The sequence below is a fragment of the Xiphias gladius genome, chromosome 21 (assembly GCF_016859285.1).
Source record: "Xiphias gladius isolate SHS-SW01 ecotype Sanya breed wild chromosome 21, ASM1685928v1, whole genome shotgun sequence".
In the NCBI taxonomy this organism is placed as follows: domain Eukaryota; kingdom Metazoa; phylum Chordata; class Actinopteri; order Istiophoriformes; family Xiphiidae; genus Xiphias; species Xiphias gladius.
In genome coordinates this window covers 20,640,648-20,660,098 of record NC_053420.1, presented here as the reverse complement: position 1 = coordinate 20,660,098, position 19,451 = coordinate 20,640,648, and the positions used below count along the sequence as shown (strand labels likewise).

The following is a 19,451-nucleotide window of genomic DNA, read 5'->3' as shown; positions in this document are numbered from 1 at the left end:
TCGGTTCAGTGTTCTATTAGCTTTGAGGTTAATAACACCAGAGAAACCATATATGGGTTACTCAGTATTTTATGGAACCATAGATTAAATATACTTTTTGAATACTGTAAGTCAAATGCAATATTAAATGTTAATATTGCAGACTCTAGCGCACACATAGCAACTTTATGCTGCTTACACTAAAGTAAACTTGACTTCCATGTCAGAAAGTGCATGGTCAAACAACTCAGACAGTATCTTGTTTGTCAAAAAATTAATTACAGCAATCATGAACATGAAGCAAGAAAACATGTTTGCTGATTTCAGATATAGAAGGCAGGTTTTTGGCAACTTTTTATTGATGTTTCAATTCACAGATGGATTTAAAGAGGCAATTAAGTGATACTGGTTGGTAAAAAGTCACTAGAATTTGTCACTGCTGTAGCTATCAGTGGCTGGGTTTTTTATAGTTAAAAACGCTAACAATTTCTTCAAACAGCATTTTTTCACTTGCTTTGAAACAATTGCTCAGGCAAACTGAGGAAACTGCAGACTTGAGTATAAAGTTTGTCATACTGGTAGTGGACTGTAGGCCAGTTATAATTTGTGAACATGTGCAACTCTTAAAGAAATAAAATGGAGCCAAACCTAAACGTGTAAATGAACCAAGAAATGTATGTGTGTGTTCATGGTGTACTTTCAGATACTCTATCTTGACAGAAAATATACTTATTTTCCTGTTCAAACACCCATAGGGTCAAGGAGAAGAGAACACTTTCCAGTTCAGAACTGCTAAACACAGTTGTAGAGTACATATAATTTGCATGTGGGCAGTCAAACATACAGTGGACCAAAACATGAATAATGTTCCATATTCAGGGTCACATATTATAGTTGTAGGGATAACAAAAAAAACAGAGTCCACTGTTAGGGTTTTCCCATTAGCCCGGATTACTCTGCTTATGCCGCTGTGCTGAGCCAAGCTGTGTGTTTCTGCTGCATTTCTGCTGCATTTTATGTCACTGAAAAAAGACCTTCTGCAAAACTCCTTCCAGGTTGAATGTTCAGAAACTTCCAGTATAAATGTGTCGACTGGGAAAACTGAGTTTTTGGCTTGTGAAGTCAGAGTGTGCGCCGTTTTCTCCTTAGTTTACAGGAGGTGATTTTGTGCAATGCCGGACATTGGCATGCTCTTGAAAGCATGTTTTCTCTTGAAAGTTATTTTAAAACAGAGCTTGTGGATTTTTTTTAAAGAATGGAGGAGGAAAATGTATACATGTGGACTAGGCCTGAATTCATGTATCTCTCCTGGAAACTAGAAACAAAGCTCTGTTTCACTGCTGAATCCTGTTCGTACCTTGAGATATCAGCCGTATTTTACTCTTGAGGAGTCACCTTCAGCTGTATTTTTTGCTGTGTTAAGTTATTGCTAATGCGGTCTGACCCTTTTCTGCTGTTGTTGCTTCACATTAAAAGCTTCCCAAAGGTGAACCAACGGGACACTTTTATTGTGAAGACGTTATACGAAATGCAGTGTGTTTATCACCAGATTAGCGGAGCTTCATTAGTGGTGTTAAAACAGATCTAATCAAGATCTCAAACATGGACATACAGTAAGGTCCAAAAGTCTGAGACCATTCACTTGAAATTGGAAAGTGGTCTCCCACTGTAGTCAGCAGAAGGGAGGAATAGCACAGATAGTAACAGCCACAGTGAGCTGAAAAGGGCTGCAGGCTCTTGTTGTGGTCTGTGATCAGCATTGCTCCAGCACGCCATCAGCCACCACCGACACTGGTAGTTCTTCCTTGTTTGTAAATGATAATTCATCTGCAAATCTAGTGACTGGATGGTTGTGGTTCCTCTCTGCCCACACATACAACTGTCTGTGGCCTCAGAGATACTACACAGCACAAAATGACAACTTCGGCAGGAGGTTTCCACATTTTTGAGTTTGCAAAAGTGCACAAGGATGTACTGGTGTAACTTTTGATTATTGCAGCTTTAAACTTTCCTTCAACTTTAGTACCACATGTTTTAGGGAGACAGAGACATGTCTGAAAGTGGTGATGCTGCCAACATCTATTGGCAGCCTGGTTGGTATACTGATAAGATAACGGTCTGTTCCAAAACAAAAATTTATGTAGAGTGAACAAGTTGCAAAACGTAAGAGGATGTATGACTAAGATCTGATAAGCAAACTTCCCTGTAAAAATGGACTGCATTCATCCATAACTTTGTTCTCAAATTAAGTAAAAAGAAACATTTTTTTCATGGTTTATGTTACTCTGTGATACTCCTGCCTTTTTCTGAGCAGTTTAATATAAGCAAAGACTGTTTACTGATTCCAGTAAGATTGACACAAGTTCTAGAAATCAAGCTAGCGCCAGAATGAGACTCATGAGCAAACCAACCTCACCATTAGTGTTATAATTGTATTCCATCTATGTGTGTTGTCCATTAGACTAAAAACATTGAGTGTGATCTTTAGTACATGTCATATCTCAGTTACCATAATTACCAATGGCCAACTTATAAATAGTTTTTATGTTAACATCCAAGTAGTAATTCAGACTGAGATTTTCCTGAAATCTCAGATTTATCCAACTTGGCACATAATTATATGGAAGAGCCTGAAAAGAAAACAAAAAATGGATGCCTCACATCAGCCAATTCACAATATTTTTAACCCTCACATGGCCAACACTGCCATCACACAACTGCCTTGAGTGGTCCTGTGACATTAACGCTTGCAAGTCTTGAGCATGAGAATCTTTCCCATCTCTACAGCACATCCCTAATGACGTGACTGCAGCATAAGGTATTGTCTGTGGTATAAACAGATGTTTTTCATTGAGGCTAATTACCGGTATGCCTATATATATACACTTGAGTGGTCTTTCATTCTCTGTTTGTCCTGTATGCCTCAAGGGTATATGACCAAAAGTGTATGTAGTAAAACAGAATTAGCAGATCCATGTGTTTGGAATATCTTCCTCTTGTTTATTGTAGTAACAGTGAATTATTGCCAAACATAGGCTAGGATAATACCCATATAAATCAAAATTATATCTCATCACAATTTTGAAAACCTCTCCCGCAGTAGAGTTGTTCACGCTGAAACATTAGACAGAAGAAGCCTGCTGTAGCAGTACTGGGCCTGAGCCAAGGAGTAATGTAGGCTCTTACACTTCTTTACCTTCGATAGCAGTATTTCTTTCACAGTTTGCTCACACTTGACTGAAGCAGTGTTCCTGTTAGAAGAGTTAGAAGGTTCCTTTACTTTCCATACAGTGTCTCATTGCTGTTGTACTACTAATCTCACTAGTGGGACACTGGGTTAAAACCTAAAATCGTGAAGAAGAATCCCATATAGTTTTTGTACAGCTTTGGATCTGAGTCAAAAATCACTGGACATCGGCCAAAACGCCCAAATTCCTAAGAAATGCCTGTCTCTGTTGTTAAATGGGTCATGGGAAAATGCAAAAATTCTTTTACTACTTAGAGTTCTGTTGCTTTACTTTTTTTAAACTATTATTACTGATTTTAGGTGGTCAAGAGACACACAGAGAGAAAAACAGAAAGAAATGTAGTTGTTTATTGTAGAAGCCTTCAGGGCAGATCTTGTAGCTGTGCATACCTCAGCATGTCACAGCCTGACCTAAGCATAAAACTGTGTTATTGCTGCGTTATCTGTACACGTATGACAATATACTGTAGCAGATGGTTAAATATATGTTAAAATGCCTGGTGTATCGTAGATAAAGAGAGAGTACTAGTCCACAAATATGCTAAAAAGGAATAATGCATAATTACATTACTATGTGTTACATTCTGCCTGAACCTACACTATCTTCCACTGTATAATCCACATTCAGACGCACACCTTCATATAAACTACTGAACTACGCTGTGTCGTGCCCAGACACTGCCATAAAAACACGACACACATATTTAAGCAATTTAGTGTAAATTGGACACATTTATCATTAACATATCAATTAACCTGAAGCTTTGGCAGTATTTTTATGAAATGTTACTCCAGTAAAGCATACTCGAAGTTCATGTGAGACTATATGTTCCACAGAATGATGGCCATCCAGTTGATTGATGGGCATCTCGTGGTTGAGACTTTACATTTGAAGACGTTTTGGGCTAGTCTCAAAATTTGTCACTGAGATAAACCTCAGCATTTGATATCGGTGCTTCCAAATCATCCCACCAAGTTGTAGCCACTCCAAAACTTGACTCAGCAGCAACCCAAAGACTTCAGGAGGCAGCTGATGGTAAAAATAAAAACTGGCAGTAGTAGGCTAGAATTTCTTCCATTACTCAGATGTAAGTAGCCAAGTTATCATAAAAGTTTGGCCAATTTAACATAAAAGCAGGACGTTTGCTTTTTTCTCAACAATGTCTCAGATGCACATGAAGCACTCTGCCTATACAACTGGTGATAAATGGACTGGGGTCTGACAGACTGATCTGTGTTTTTATGTTTCAGGGGAGCGTTTTCTGAGGTGGTCCTGGCCGAAGAGAAGAGGACCCAGAAGTTGGTGGCTATCAAGTGTATCCCCAAGAAGGCATTAGAGGGCAAAGAAAACAGCATTGAAAATGAGATAGCAGTCCTCCACAAGTAAGGGAACTTCTCTGATTTGAGAGATAAGCATAACACCCCCTATATTTCTTTATTATGTAATATAACATGATGGTAACATATAAAATAAAATTGTAGTTTGTGGCTTCAACACAGACTCGTTCCAAACCTTTAGTGATGTTCAGCATAAGCCTGGATCTGAAATTCTATTTTCAAGGTTCAAGACGGTAATTTTTTCATCACTGTATCTCCGACCCTGCATCATGTACATTGTATCACATAACTAGATATCATACATGTCGTCTGTGACCGTCGTAATATGATCTACTATGATGCATGTAATATGCGTCATATTAAACTTAATATTACTTGTCATTCAAACACTGTAAAATTTTGACATGTATGTGGATCCTCATATTCCAACAGTAAAGACACTGTTTCTCAAAAGGTACAGTTAAAGGGCCAGGGCCCGGGAAAGAAAATTACTGATGGTGTTTAGTCCATCAGGGTAGTGTTGGTTTTATTTACCCTGGTTCAGTACAATAAAGTTGAATTATTTTTTTTCATACATGGTGCTCAAATGGCATTTTGAAAATTCAACAAATCATTTTTCAGGCAACAATGTCCTGGTTAATCCAGAAAAAACCATAGACCTCAGTGTGAAGAGTTTTCAGTGGAACTACTTTCTGCTGAAGAGATATTCCCTTTGAAAACAAAACGTTCTTTGGATTAACCTGACTGCCAGCTTCTGGAAAGAAATACTGCTGTTGTTATTTTTTTAGTGCTGTATCATTACCTTAAATATTACAGTATTCACCTCCATTGTATTGGGGTGGCAAAGTGATGAGGTTTTTTTGTAATATGGGTGAGCTGGGCTCTTCATTTTACCACAAACAACAATAAGAACTATACATGTATCAATCAGCCTATTTAGTAGCCTACAATCAACTTAAATTAGTTTTTGAAGATCATAGTACTGTGTTTTGTGATCTGCCCTAACACTTGAAAATACAAGTAATGCACCCTTAACCCTTGTGTCTAGACCTGTGCGCGGGCTATAATGTTTTATTATACTAAGACAAAGGCAAGTGAAGATAACACTCCTGATAATTGTGGAGTGCTTCAAACGTACATCTCTTTTGATGTGGGGAATTACAGGCAATAGTGAAAATGCCTGATCTAAATTGGGTCCCAAGTTATTTTTAGAGCTATTGTTGCCTGGGTTACAGGAGACACACAACTCGGGCCAATATACAGCTATGATCCCTCCTGAGGTGAGGATGGTGGAATGAGAGTGGAGGGGGTTAGTTAGCAGTTTGGTTACAATTTTGACAAGTGGAATAAACTGAGGTAAACTTGGCCTGAAAATCATGGCCTGCATGCTCTGTCTGAGGTTTGTATAGACTCATACAAAGGTTTCATTACTCACTGTAACACGTCATCCTCAAGTCCCCCTCAAGACATAGAGCAGGGAACAGGGCCTGGCTTGTTCTTTGAAAAGGTGTAATTTAAGCAAAAATAGAGTAATATCTTTATGTTTGCTAATTTTCTTTGGTTTGCAGGGTCATGAAGTAATCGGATTGAAAATATATTTCCTCCCTTAAAGGTGTCCAGTTAAAGGTGTGGTCACAGCCAGTTGTTTGAATACAACAGCCAGACCCAACTAACATTGAAGTACTGTTAACACAGGATTGATGGTTTCCCTGTGTTAACATTGAAAATCAAACCCCACTTTTGTGTCAGCGATGTAGTACTCCCTTAAAATGAAACTTAGTGTCACTGTCTACTTTTCTTATGTATTTTATCTATAAATAATTTAGCCTTACAGTGGTCCAACACTGAAGATTTACAGTCAAATAAACCTGCTCTCTTGTTTTTGAACACAGGAGATAGCTGGCACACATAAATGTTATTCTCTAAGGAACACAGAGGCCGCTCTATCTCTGCTGTTCCTTCCTGTGACGCCAGAGCCAAACTTGTCATCTTGACTTTTCTTTAATGACTCTTCTTATGTCTCTTGCTGTAATTTTAGTGGCTCGTTTTCTATGGGGGCAGATACAAAGCCAGTTGACCCTCACTGAATACACTCAGTCACGTTTTCACTATTGTAATTACTGTTTGTAAGATGGCTTGCCCGGGCTAATGGTAGTTTGATGTACCACAAATGTAACCATGTTATATTATCAAATTGGTTAGCTGGCCATTCATCCTCTTCCCTTTTTATCTATATCAAACACAGACATGTGCAGATAGAGTGACTAATCACACCCTGCTAAGTCATTTCTAACGATGCTTAGTTGGTGTGAAGTTGCTGCTGAGGCTCTGTTGAAAATCGGAAAAGGCTTATTAACATGGCTGTGTAGCATACCTGAGAATATTTTATTGACCTAGAAATGTCAAGTGGATCTATCTCAAGTAATGTTGGACTCAAAATTGATGTGTGTTACTCACAACAAGTTTATTGCTCAGAATGTTTCTGGCCTGAAAACATCAACTTTTACTGACTCCATTGTTAAAAGGTCGTGCATGAGATGAGCCACTCACCTCTTAGGGAGCAAGATGTGGGACACAGGGCATTTACTACTCAATATGCTGAAAATATTCAAATATGTGGTGTATGGTTCTGTACATGTACATGCACCTAAGTAATCGTATTACTGCTTTCTGCAGTAACCTGAATTCTGAAACATCATGTAAACCTGAAACACAATTTCTAATATGGACAATGGAGGTTGAGTTTTTTAATGGAGATTTCTGTTGGAGATACCTGACTTTAATGAATATATCCCTCCTGACACTTTAGACTATCTCTGTGATTACTGGAAGACAGACAGAGGTTTCTGTAAAGAAACACTCCACAGAAACCACACCAAAAGAACGTTAAGATCCTACAGATATTGTAAGAAGCGTTCATTCATTCATAGTCCACTAACTGCTCTGGGGAAAAGAACACACACACAAAAAACAAAGCTGTGAGAAATAGAAATAAAATAAAAAGGTCAAATGTGCAAAAAAGAAAAATAAGAGTGGTGCCAGATGATGTGGGGGTTTTAAAAATTAAGAGATCTAGCCAGGCACTTATCCCAAAGGTTCCTTCAGTAAAATGCGTCTTTATTTGAGAAACTCAACAGAATATGGATCTAAGAATCAGTAGATCTGCCAGTTTCACCCACATGTCAGATGTAGTCATTACTGGGTGGAAAACGCTGTTCTCTAACAGCTTGTGAGACCCACGGGTGCTGACAGAGGTCAATAAATGACTTACCAGCCTTCAACAGACATTTCAGCACCGTGACAGTAACCATGACCAGCATCCACCATTTGTATTTTGATCTCCCACACTGCACAGAAACCTCACTTAAATGCAGTAACTTGACTACATGTATCTGACCTTCTATAGTTGTGTGCACGCATGGGCTCGCGCGTTCACATGTGTCTGCTCACTTGGCAGGTTTAATCCATCATTCAGCCTTCAGTGGGTTGAGCTAAGCAGATGAATGAAGGTGTCCATGCATTGTTACAATCTGGATAAGAGTCGTTGCTGTAATCCAGCATGACCTGAGGCTAACGCATACACAGTTACCTCTGGTACAGCTCAGACATCTGGCTTTGTTTTGTCCTCGTCTTCCTTCCTCCAAGTCAACTCAGTAACCTTCATATGCATTGTCTGAGGTAGATTAAATGAATTGGTTACACACAAACAGAGTGCATGATGAGGGCAAAAGAGAAAATCAGAGAAGGAAGAAAGTTAGAGTTAAATGCACAAGTAGTGCTATGGAGCAATGTTTTTACAAGTGGGTCTCATTTTGTTTGTAATGTACATGCGCATGGGGACACACATGCAGTGTGCGAGTGACATGGTTCACATCCTGTGGTTGGTTTGATGCTGTTCCACTAATCCACAGTTGGTGGCGGTAAAAACATGCGCCATGTGCTATCAAAGGCAGTGATAATTACTGCTAGCAACAAACCTGGATGAAAACATTGTACAAAAAAACATTTTTTAAAAATCAGCTTTTACCATAGATTTTTTTTTTTTTTTAAACCACTGGGGAGGGTTTTGGTTTTTTTTTTTTTTTTTTTTTTTAACAAAAGAAGCCACACCTCTAAACACCAGTAGCAATACCATAAATTGGTCATATGTTGGCGAAATATTGACTTAAATCAAGAATTACCTGATGCATAATTAAATAAACAACATTTTGAATCTGACCAGATATTCAGTGTAAGCTTTTGTAAAGCGACAGTTTTCAATACTCAATCCTACAGACAAGTTTTGGTCGATACTAAAAAAAAAAAAGTAGTGAGGTTTAATACCCAACGCTACATTAGAGGTGGTGGAAGGTGAAACTACCATTAGATACCCATATGTTTTAAAAGGTTTCCCCACATATCCTAAAATTGTTGTTTCCTGGTGCAAGAAGACTCTTACAAAGGTCCTCTCATGAAGAGCAAACCTCAGAAAATGCTTCCAACAGAAACTCAGATGAGCTGGTCATTATGCACAAATGAGTTAAAAACAGCAATTGATAAATAAACACAAAATGTTTTTTAATGTCATTCATTATTTAATTTTAATGTTATGTGACCCATGGCCCATTTTGTTATACATGCCACACTGAAACAAAAAATTAAGTGTTGAGAGCCTTAGTATGGGACAGATGTTTGTCATGACACAGTTATGGTAAGGTACTGGTCAAGCAGATAAGTACAATACCAATCTTGATCCAGTGAGTCATGTTCTCACCTCTGTCAATGCAACCATGGGTCCGAAGGGGCAGCAGAACACAGAATTCAGCCGATTAGGGAGCTGCATACCACCACAGAGTGTAGCCTCCTCTACAGTAGTAGAGGAGTGCAGTAAAAAGTACATGTGACTGTTGGGTGAAGATATGTGGTGGGTACATACACTTTCCCAACCATATCTAGTGGGCAAGATCTCAAATTCCAAAACAAGCAATCCACCCAGGAGATTTATTTATATGACCTACAAACAAAATTTCACAAATACTAAATGAAAATGACTACTAGAATTGTGGATATTATAAGAAGAATAAAATAAACAACTTCATTTCTTGCCTTCTTTCTCTTCTCTCCCTCCTCACAGGATTAAACATGCCAACATTGTATCTCTGGAAGAGATATTTGAGAGTAAATCACACCTCTACCTTATCATGCAACTGTGAGTATTCACATATGTGTGGGTCTGTGTGATTCGTCTTTGTGTTGCACGTGTTTCAGACTCCTTACTTGCGCTATCTCCCATGCACTGCATGTCACATGCCATTAATTGCACTCTGTAACACACTTGCATGTGCATGAACACACACACACACACAAACACACTCACAAGCAAAATCTGTACAATGCCTACTCATGAGCACCAGTGGGGAGTTCGCCCTCACACCTGCAGCCTGTCAGCCTACCACCCACCTAAACTCCTGAAATGTCAGAGAGAGAGAGAGAGAGAGAGAGAACCAGAGAAAGGAGAGATCAGGATCACCGGCGCAATTAACTGAGAGGCTCCTGGAAATATAAATTATTTATGCATTAATCACAGTCACTGGAAAAGGAGAGAAATAAAAGACAGAGGCAGAGAGGGAGGGGTGTACATTTATAAAGGGAAGGACTAGTGGAAAACTCTTTTCTTGAGTATTTGTGTTTATCATTTTATTTTGAACAGTTATTTCAAACCCAATACAACTGTGTTCCCTCATCATAGTTTTTTGTGTGACCCTGCAAAATGTTTTTTGTTCCGTCCAATTCAAGGTTTCATACCCCTTCATGGAACACCCAGTGCTTCACCACAGTAATGGATCTGCTTTTTCAATTTGATATTAACATGACCTAACAACATCAAAAAGATTGTCTCAACGAGATGTCAAAACATATGAGGGAATGGTGATGTATCATGAGGGAATGGAAAGTATGTGGGCAAGGTGACACAGGGATCTTGTCATCCGACTGAGCTATTACAGACAGAGGTCAAGTCCCTTTTTAAAAACACCTGAGTGTTCAGTAAGGCTCAGTACTCAGACTCCCACATTCCTGACTTTTCTCCTTCTTTTCTTTTGCTTTTCTCCTTTATTTCCCCATCATTTGTGTAACTGTATGTGGTGTGTGTGTCCGTGTCTGTGTGTGTTTGTGTGTAAGTGAGTGATTGATATCGGAGGCTCAAAGAAACACCCAGTAAGCAGGTTTTCTGTACGCAGAGTGAAGTCTCCATCTAGTGGCTTCTAAGTCTAATATCTAGCAGACATGATCTGCTTGTATGTGGTTTTATTTCATTTCATTATTATAGAGTTGTAGAAGTTTGAGCAAATCAACAACACTATGGCAGCTTTTCTCGTTGTTCAAGCATACTTTCAAGTTAATATCGTCACACCGCTCCTTTTCATATTTGTCTCACTACTCCTCTCTTGCATCCCTCAGCAAACCAATAAATTTGCATTTGGTCTTGCACTTTAATAAACAAATCTCTCCCTCTCCATGCAGGGTATCTGGCGGGGAACTCTTCGATCGCATCATAGAGAAGGGCTTCTACACAGAGAAAGATGCCAGTAAGCTCATTCACCAGATTCTGGATGCTGTCAAATATCTCCACGACATGGGCATCGTGCACCGGGACCTCAAGGTCAGTCGAGAGTAAGAGATATGATGAGTAAGAGATATGAAAAGTTAGTCTGCATATGATTCGCACACTGTGTTCATGTGCTGACCATGCATGAGTAACCAAAATTATGTCAGAACTCACAAAAACCCTGTTTCCCCCCAAAACTGAAAACTTAAGTATATGTAATTTTCCATTATACTCTGGCTGTAAACAAACGACTTTGTGACGCTTGTTTACTTACTTTGTCTTTAGTGTCTGTAACCCTGTCTGTACAAGCATATAATCCTTTTAGCGAGATTAGTAATTACTGTGTAGTAATTACTGTGTGCTTGCGCGCTTGTGTGTGTGTGTGTGTGTGTGTGTGTGTGTGTGTGTGTGTGTGTGTGTGTGTGTGTGTGTGTGTGTGTGTTAGTGGAGGAGTTTGTGCGTTTGTGTCTTTAGGATAGACATAGAATCCTTTGGTAAGATACTACTACATCCCTGGTTTTGTCCCTCTTCATTGTAGCCAGAGAATCTGCTGTACTACAGCATGGATGAAGACTCCAAAATCATGATCAGTGACTTTGGCTTGTCTAAAATCGAGGGCTCCGGCAGTGTGATGTCGACAGCCTGTGGGACACCTGGATATGTCGGTAAAGAAATCAAGATAGTGTTTTAAATGAAAAAAATCTGTTTTTATTTAATCAGTTTCACATGGCAGTGAACACTGTAACATGCAGTATTAGCGACAATTTAGCGCTACAGTATATAGCACTAATTCATACCACGGTTTCATTACGGACAGTTGTGAATAGCTTATCGCATACAGTGTAACTTTTCAAGAGACTCACTATCTCATACAGACATTCAAAAGATTTGACAAAGTTATTTATGACTCATTTTACCCCAGTAAAAACAATGATGCTAGTTTTTGTTTATGTAGCCTACCCTAGCTGGCATTAGTTGTAGGCTGCTAGTTTACAGATTTAAATAGGTAAGGACGAGCGATACTAACTAAAATATGGAAAGGGTGCCTACTGGTATTTATTTTATCATATCTCTTAACCGAATTACCTTGTCTTTGTTCTTTCAGCTCCTGAAGTGTTGGCTCAGAAACCCTACAGTAAAGCAGTGGACTGCTGGTCTATTGGTGTCATAGCCTATATTCTGTGAGTACACTTTTAAGTGTGCCAGTTGACCCAGCCTAACATGGGGCGTAGAAATTCTACACTGACACAATATTTTAATAGTTATACAATCTGTATTTTGTTCCAAATCTATCATGATGCAGTCATACTGTAGTCGTCTTCATGTATTGCATCCAGATGCTTAACATTAGTATCAGTATTAGTAATCACCTAGGAGGAAACCTCTTGCATGTGTGTGTGGAAACATGACACCTGTCCTCTCTTGTGTGTCTCAGGTTGTGTGGTTACCCTCCCTTCTACGATGAGAATGATGCCAAACTGTTTGAACAGATCCTGAAGGCAGAATACGAGTTTGATTCCCCTTACTGGGATGATATCTCTGATTCAGGTATCAGTCCATCTTTCTTCAGTCCTCTCCTGTCGGCATGAAATAAACTTTTCATGCAGATGTGACAAATGTGCGTATACTGTATGTCCTTAGATGTGTAGCTCTCCAACTGTTTATTAAGCTCATCAGAAATTATGCCATCTAAACTTCTAAATGTCCCTTTTTTGAGCTGCTTATTGTAGAAAGGGTCCCTGTCCCAGGGAACAGGCTGATAAACTTGTTTTTTTGTTTTTTTTTCTCCAAGCTTTTTCTTGTTTAGACAGAGTGATGTTTCTAGTTTTCCAAGCCAGTAAATATTTTGTCCGTTCCCTACCAATCACCTTGCAAGTGTTGAGCCCACAAGCCATGGCAATGATCCCAATACGTTTTTTTTTGTTTTTTTTCCCCCAGCCCTGGCTCTTCGCCTTGTTTCCCTGCTCTGGGCGAGGATCTCCCCAACTGTTAGGACAAATTATACAGCTGATGCAGCAGCCAATTTTTCTGGCATATGGGAGTTTCCTCTAGATGTGTTTTATCTTGTTTATCAGCAGTTAGACACTGAAATATTAACCATATCCAGTCTTAAACTGCCATCGTAACGTGGGCCTTCATAAACACATAGACTGCACCAATTCTGTGCAGCTGATAACTTTATTGATCATGCTTTTTTCTAATCTTTCTTTTTCTTTATAGCTAAAGACTTTATAGTCCACCTGATGGAGAAAGACCCAAACATCCGTTACACCTGTGAGCAAGCTCTGCTACACCCATGGTACTGCAACTATACTCCTCTATCATAGTGCAGTTACAAAGTCACATAACAAAGAACACATTTCTGATTAAAATCTTGATACTCTAACTAAAGGGATTTGCTTATTTGACAAATCTAGGTTGACAAAATAATGTAACCCTTGGTGCTAATGAAATTCTCTTTTTAATGTGGTGTTACTGTAATTGTACAATTATGACTCTCTCTCTCTCCATTGCACACACACTCCTACGTTTCCTGTTTCCTCTGTTTGTCAGGATCGCTGGGGACACTGCCCTGGATAAGAACATCCATGAGTCTGTCAGTGCTCAGATCAAAAAGAATTTTGCTAAAAGCAAATGGAAGGTGAGTCAGAGTTTATTTTGGATACGCTTTGTTTTTCTTACATAAATAATGTATACTGCATTGTTAATTTCCCTTTTAGTATATATGGAGTGTCTATGGCAATTTCCTCTGCAGCAAGCATTCAACGCCACAGCAGTGGTTCGTCACATGAGGCGTCTCCAGCTGGGCACCAGTCAAGAGGGACCCAACCCCACCCTGCCCAGCCCTTGCCGAACTCATCTGCTGATGCCAGAGGAAGATGCAGGTGCCAGCTGTGGTTTTAGTTTCTTCCCTCTTTACAAATCTTGTAAAAATAGCAGTTTCATGTGTAATGTCAAACAGCAGTACTGTTAGCATGTCTCGTCTCTTTCTCTCTCAGAGGCTTGTTCTGAGGGCGGGTGCTCCAAGAACGTCGACGGTGGGGCAGACACCCTGTCCAACTGCACCTACCGCTGCCACCCGATCAGCAGGGTGTGATCCCTGCAACCGCTCCACTTACCTGTCTAATCAATCCCAGTGACTTTCCGATTTTAACCCCCTCGGTGTCATCAGAGGCACCATCTCCCCCATTATCTGGTTAGGAATACAGCGTCATTCCAACCTCTCGCCTGCAGGGGGAGCAAGCCTGTCCAGCCTGAGAAGGAAGACATAAAATGGGATGAAAAGGAGGAGGAAGGAGAATGGATGATAATGATGATGATTAAGCACCAGAGTGGATTGTTTTTAAAGACTGGGCTGGTAGTTTGGGATGAGTTTTAATGGGGGAGACGATACAGAGGAGGGGAAGATAACCTCCTCCACCAGCTTGTCAGGTGGATTGTTTTTTGCCACAGCAGGACAGAGCTTGTTGGACACTGTTTTTAAACATTATTTTTTGATTCAGCCTGTCTCTTTGTTTGTTTTATTGTTTACGGTTTTATATATTTTGTGTTGTTTTTTTAACCTCCTCCTGTTAGACTTTGGAGTGTAAATCCAGAAACAATATCTGCATGATGAGGAGAGAATTTCCCCCGCGCATGTTTTGTTATCTTTAAAATATACCCTGTTGCAGAAATGCAGTATCGCAGTACCATGCAAGTGTTGTGTGCAAAGTTGTTTTTTGTTTTGTTTTGTTTTGTTTTTTTCAAGGCAGAAAGGCATAGAGCATTTTGATATGTTGCATTATTTGAAATGAAACTGAGTTAAATCTTGTAATTTTACAGATCTGTATTCTATGTCTTTAAGTTGTGCTTTTAGACAATCAGTGACATAATAGTTTATGCAATGAAAACTCCACCTGTCTACTATGTAGCCTCTCTTGTGGCAATATAGTTTTTCCATGCAGTTGTTAGGCTTTCTGAAAGTAAAAGGCTTCCCTTTCTCTTTTTTCATCCCCAATTCTGTTCAACCACTCAAGCACAGGGATATATCTTTGTCTAAGGTGCCTTTAGGATATATAGTAGGATGGTTTTATTTTTCGGGTAGCTTGTGAAATGTCTTGTCCTTTTTTTCTGCAGAGTGCTTGCAGCACAAACTCTTTCTGTCACTTCATATTTTGTATGTATCCGATTTTCAGCTTAAAAATGCAGTTTTCTGCTTTTTGTCACAAAGTACTGTAATCTCAGAAGGGAGGCCCGCACTCATACAGTACCAGTTGCCATTATGGTCATGCACAATTTGTTTTTCACGCAATCTACTCTAAATGAAAACAGCTAATTACAAACAGTTACATAATGAAAAGGGTAAAGCAACAATATTATTTGAAAACTTTTCAGGGGAGCTTCAGGGGATTTGTCTGCTTCACCAACAAATCCATCAAATTTTTTTTTTTCAGGAATATTTTTCTAGTATTTTGCCTTCTCCCTCAATGGCACATTAAAGAACTGTGCTCATTTATCTTAATACATTTTTTGCAAAAACAAAAAAACTTGCAAACCTGTAAAGCATTGATCAGTGTGCTCAGCTAGCCCAGTGTGCTAGGCTGATTTAGTAAGACTAGGAAGGTTGTGTGAATGCAAAAAAAAAAAAAAAAAAGCAACCAAAATTTGATATGCATCTCTCACCATGTACTGTACCTGTACCACCATTACAGTCCTTTTCTTTTTACATTCTTTTACAGGCACATTTGCTACACATGCAGCCTTTTTAGAAAAAACCTGGATCAAAGAATATGAATATGCATCAGGTTGACTCACATCTTTACTGTGCATCCACCAGTGCTTTTTACACTGATGAAAACAGAGTACGTACTCTGTATTCATTCAACGTTACTTCAGTGATTCTACTTAAAGGTGTGCGTAGACAAACACACACGGCGTGTTGGTTCTTTTATTAGCTTTTATAAAGAATCCTTTGCCGTAGGTTTTTTAGTGGAGAAAGGCATCTAGTAACAGATGTAGAGGAGCTTTAAACAAATTTGTTTTGAGTCCTCTGTACTTTATTCTGGGGCCTGTTACAGTGACTGTCCTGGGGGGCTCACAGGACTAGAGATGCTGGCATCTTCCATGAGCTTCATCCATCCTCTGATCACTCCATCCCAACCTTGAAAGGATAAGTTTCTTTTTAAACTGCCCATTCTCTCTTTGCTACAACAGGATAGACATTTGACACTGATGTGATTTGGTACTGATTATGTATGTTTGCATGATGTGGCTTGAAATTTGTGAATCCCATAATTAACAATGGATAGCGTGTACGCTACGTGTGATAATGTTACAGTTGCTGTGAGATGAGCGCGGGAGAAGCAAGACATTTTTGTCAGATGTTTTACTCCTGAACCACTTGTAAAATTCTCTTCAAAACATCACGCAGATGAGTAAAGAGCAACAACAGTTGTAATAACTTTTCAACATGTCAAAGCAAGTTCAATGTGCTGCTTCAGAAGGTATTTTTGAGCTTTATTCTGCATCTCTTTTGGGTAGGCGTTGTAGTGTATTTGGACAGTAGTGTAACTGGTGACTCCAAATTGTAAAGCGTAGTAAAAGAGTGATTATTTTTTCAGGAAATTTTCAGTGTGGATTGTTTGTACTTCATGAATTACTGTGACTTTGAGACACCCAGACATGCACAGGAAAGCCAACACATGGAGGCGGTCGTCGTCCACAGTCTTATTAATGGCGGCAAACTGGTAATATCCTAATTAATCTCCTGATAATGAAAAAAACTCTGCTAATGTGATACATTGCCACAAGTGCTGATGGCTTGGCTGTGTCTCCTGCACTCTTATTTAGCTCCTGTACTTTGTCCTTTGATGATGTTGAAATTTATTGTATTAATATACAAAGTTCTTACATTCTCCAGATTCTCCTGTAGGTTTAATGCACTCTATCTTAAAAGTACTCAAATTAAAAATGTTTCCCACAAACCTTAAAAGAAATATTTATTTCAAGGCAAAAGGTAGTGGAATATAGAAAGAGAATAGTTTGTTACAGTGAACAAACAAAACCCAAATGTTTGCACTTGCTTTGTTCGTTGCTGAGACAAAGAACCTGGAAACAGAAAAAACTAAAGATTTTTACATTCCAGTGCAATGAAACAAGTGATTATGAAATACATAACCATATCCCATTACCTCACCACTCAACTACGTTGGTAGGAAAATAGCAGGGGTGACATTAGAATTACAACTGAGGAGAAGGAGTCAGACTGACCTTGCCCACAAAGGTGCTCAACTACAGGGTGTTTTGATAAACTACCACAGCTTTTGAATTAAAAGTGATCGTTTTTACAGCACTTACATTTCACTCATGAATTTTGCAGTGCATCAACCTAAAGGACAGATTTGGTTTGTGTGAAGGCTTTTCCTTGGATTGCTCATCAACCACTTGTCGAGACTGACCAGTGTCTGGTAAGATTTGTTGTACAAATGAGTATTTGTACCATAAATATGTTGCCTTTTAATAAATGCTGTTTTGGGGCTACAGTACCTATTGTACACATGGATGCATTGCATCATGGGTTGTTGAAAAGTGACTACTGCTCAGTGTAAAAATCCAGTGACCTGTGCTTGGAACAGATTTGTAAATGAAACATAAATTAAAATCCCTGTCTATGCATTATAGAACTGTCTGAGTCCATTTTTAAAAGAAAAAAAACATTTTGTAAGCTTTTATTTATGTCATGCTGATATTTAACAACACATGCTCATGATAAAAAAAATATGGACATTTAGAAAAACTTTAGGGGATATGATGGGAAATCGCAGTATCAACAAACAAAACGTGTTCTCTCAGCTTTGCATACCCTTAATTATTACCTTTAAATGTGTATAATGAATGAATTTACTATTTAATGCATTTAAATGTGCAATTTAATAGGAGATAAACCACACCAGATCATGCACTCCACTCGAGTCAAATGCCAAGATTAAGCTAATGCCACTCCGCTAAGCTAAGCTTGTTACCTTTTTAGCAGGAGTGGTTTAGCTGTTTTTATTCTCCTTGAATGGATTTAGCTGCTGTGTTATTTAGGTGGGATAACAAACTAAATGCCAAGATGTTAGTTCACCAAAATTCATGTATATCAATTACAGGAAACTGCCAGAGGGAAAAAATAAGTAAATTTACAGTTAGTCAAGGCTAGCAGTGGTTATCTCCAGCTAGCTCTAACTGAACTAACTGTTTGGTTTTTCGCTGTGTTTTAACTGCATATTTATTATGCTGGTTTTTTTTTTTTTTCAAAATTATATATTTCAATGGCATAAAAACATTTGACATGGCAAGATAAATTTAAATTGAACATGGTCTAAACTACATTTTGACTAAAAGTGTATTTTGGCTTTGTAGAGCAACTTTGTCAGTATCATGGCAGAGTCAATCTCATCCTTTGTCAGAAAAATGAAACATATAATTAAAGTTATAATATTAATACAATAGCAGTGACACTTTTTCTCAATGGTGAAATTCTGCAACTGTTGATCTCATGAAATAGTTTCACGGCTTAAGAGGTTTGTCACAAATGTTACTTTCATAGTTTGCTACATGAGGCCTCTCTCGTCCTCTCCAAAGAATGCTGGGTAATTGAGGCTTGTGGTTTGGCTTCTGGAGCGTTGCGCTGGAAGAGAGCAGAGAGAGGGAGCGGGCGTCTGGTGGTCGACCTCATTCAGGAGACAGTAGACAGAGTAAAAATTATGCGGTCAAACCAGGAACAAGGGACTGATTCAAAATAATGGGAGAGAAATTGCACAAATCACAAGGTAGACAGTGCTGAAAGATGCAGGCAGTGTTTAGATGTGGAAGGGTGGAAAAAATGAAGTGAAACATTGCCAGGGGTGAAACTTGGCACCATGAGGAACAGTACAACTAAACCAAGGATGGGACCCAAAGACAGTGGGCCTACATTTATAAGGCTAATACACGTCTTTATGCCTGGGTTTAATTTATCGACACAACAAAAGTAGAAGCTCGCTGATGAAGATTGTGCTTAGTCCACATCCTCCTCACAACATGAGTTTAGAGTGCTGTTGCCCGTGCTTGCATGGAATGTCTAATAGAGACTTGATGCAGCGATAAGCCAAAAGTGAACCGCACTGTTATGACTGAGTCAACTTCACTGTGTGCAAGTTGATTTATCTGAGCGGTGTCAGTAATTTAAACCTTTAACAAGGACTGAAAGCAAATTGCTGATGTGGTAGTCGGCAAAGATTTATCAATTGGTTGGTGTCACATGAACAAATCACCAGCGCACCTGCTGCAAATGCTGGC

At 39.0% G+C, this 19,451-nt stretch overlaps 1 protein-coding gene across 4 annotated transcripts in view; it reads left to right on the top strand.

Annotated features, from left to right (window-relative positions):
* The window catches only part of camk1b (calcium/calmodulin-dependent protein kinase Ib), a 36,498-nt gene extending 18,691 nt beyond the window's left edge, over positions 1–17,807 (top strand). For 3 of the 4 annotated variants that reach the window (XM_040115546.1, XM_040115548.1, XM_040115547.1), the window contains 10 exons: positions 4,478–4,609; positions 9,678–9,752; positions 11,066–11,204; positions 11,689–11,815; positions 12,256–12,331; positions 12,586–12,698; positions 13,371–13,449; positions 13,704–13,791; positions 13,906–14,035; positions 14,150–17,807. In XM_040115546.1, the coding sequence (XP_039971480.1) occupies positions 4,478–4,609; positions 9,678–9,752; positions 11,066–11,204; positions 11,689–11,815; positions 12,256–12,331; positions 12,586–12,698; positions 13,371–13,449; positions 13,704–13,791; positions 13,906–14,035; positions 14,150–14,247 (1,057 nt within the window). In that variant the 3' untranslated portion in view covers positions 14,248–17,807. Of the gene's footprint in view, positions 1–4,477; positions 4,610–9,677; positions 9,753–11,065; positions 11,205–11,688; positions 11,816–12,255; positions 12,332–12,585; positions 12,699–13,370; positions 13,450–13,703; positions 13,792–13,870; positions 14,036–14,149 lie in introns of all 4 variants that reach the window. The other variant, XR_005706282.1, reaches the window with a different exon arrangement.
* Positions 17,808–19,451: the final 1,644 nt, after the last annotated feature.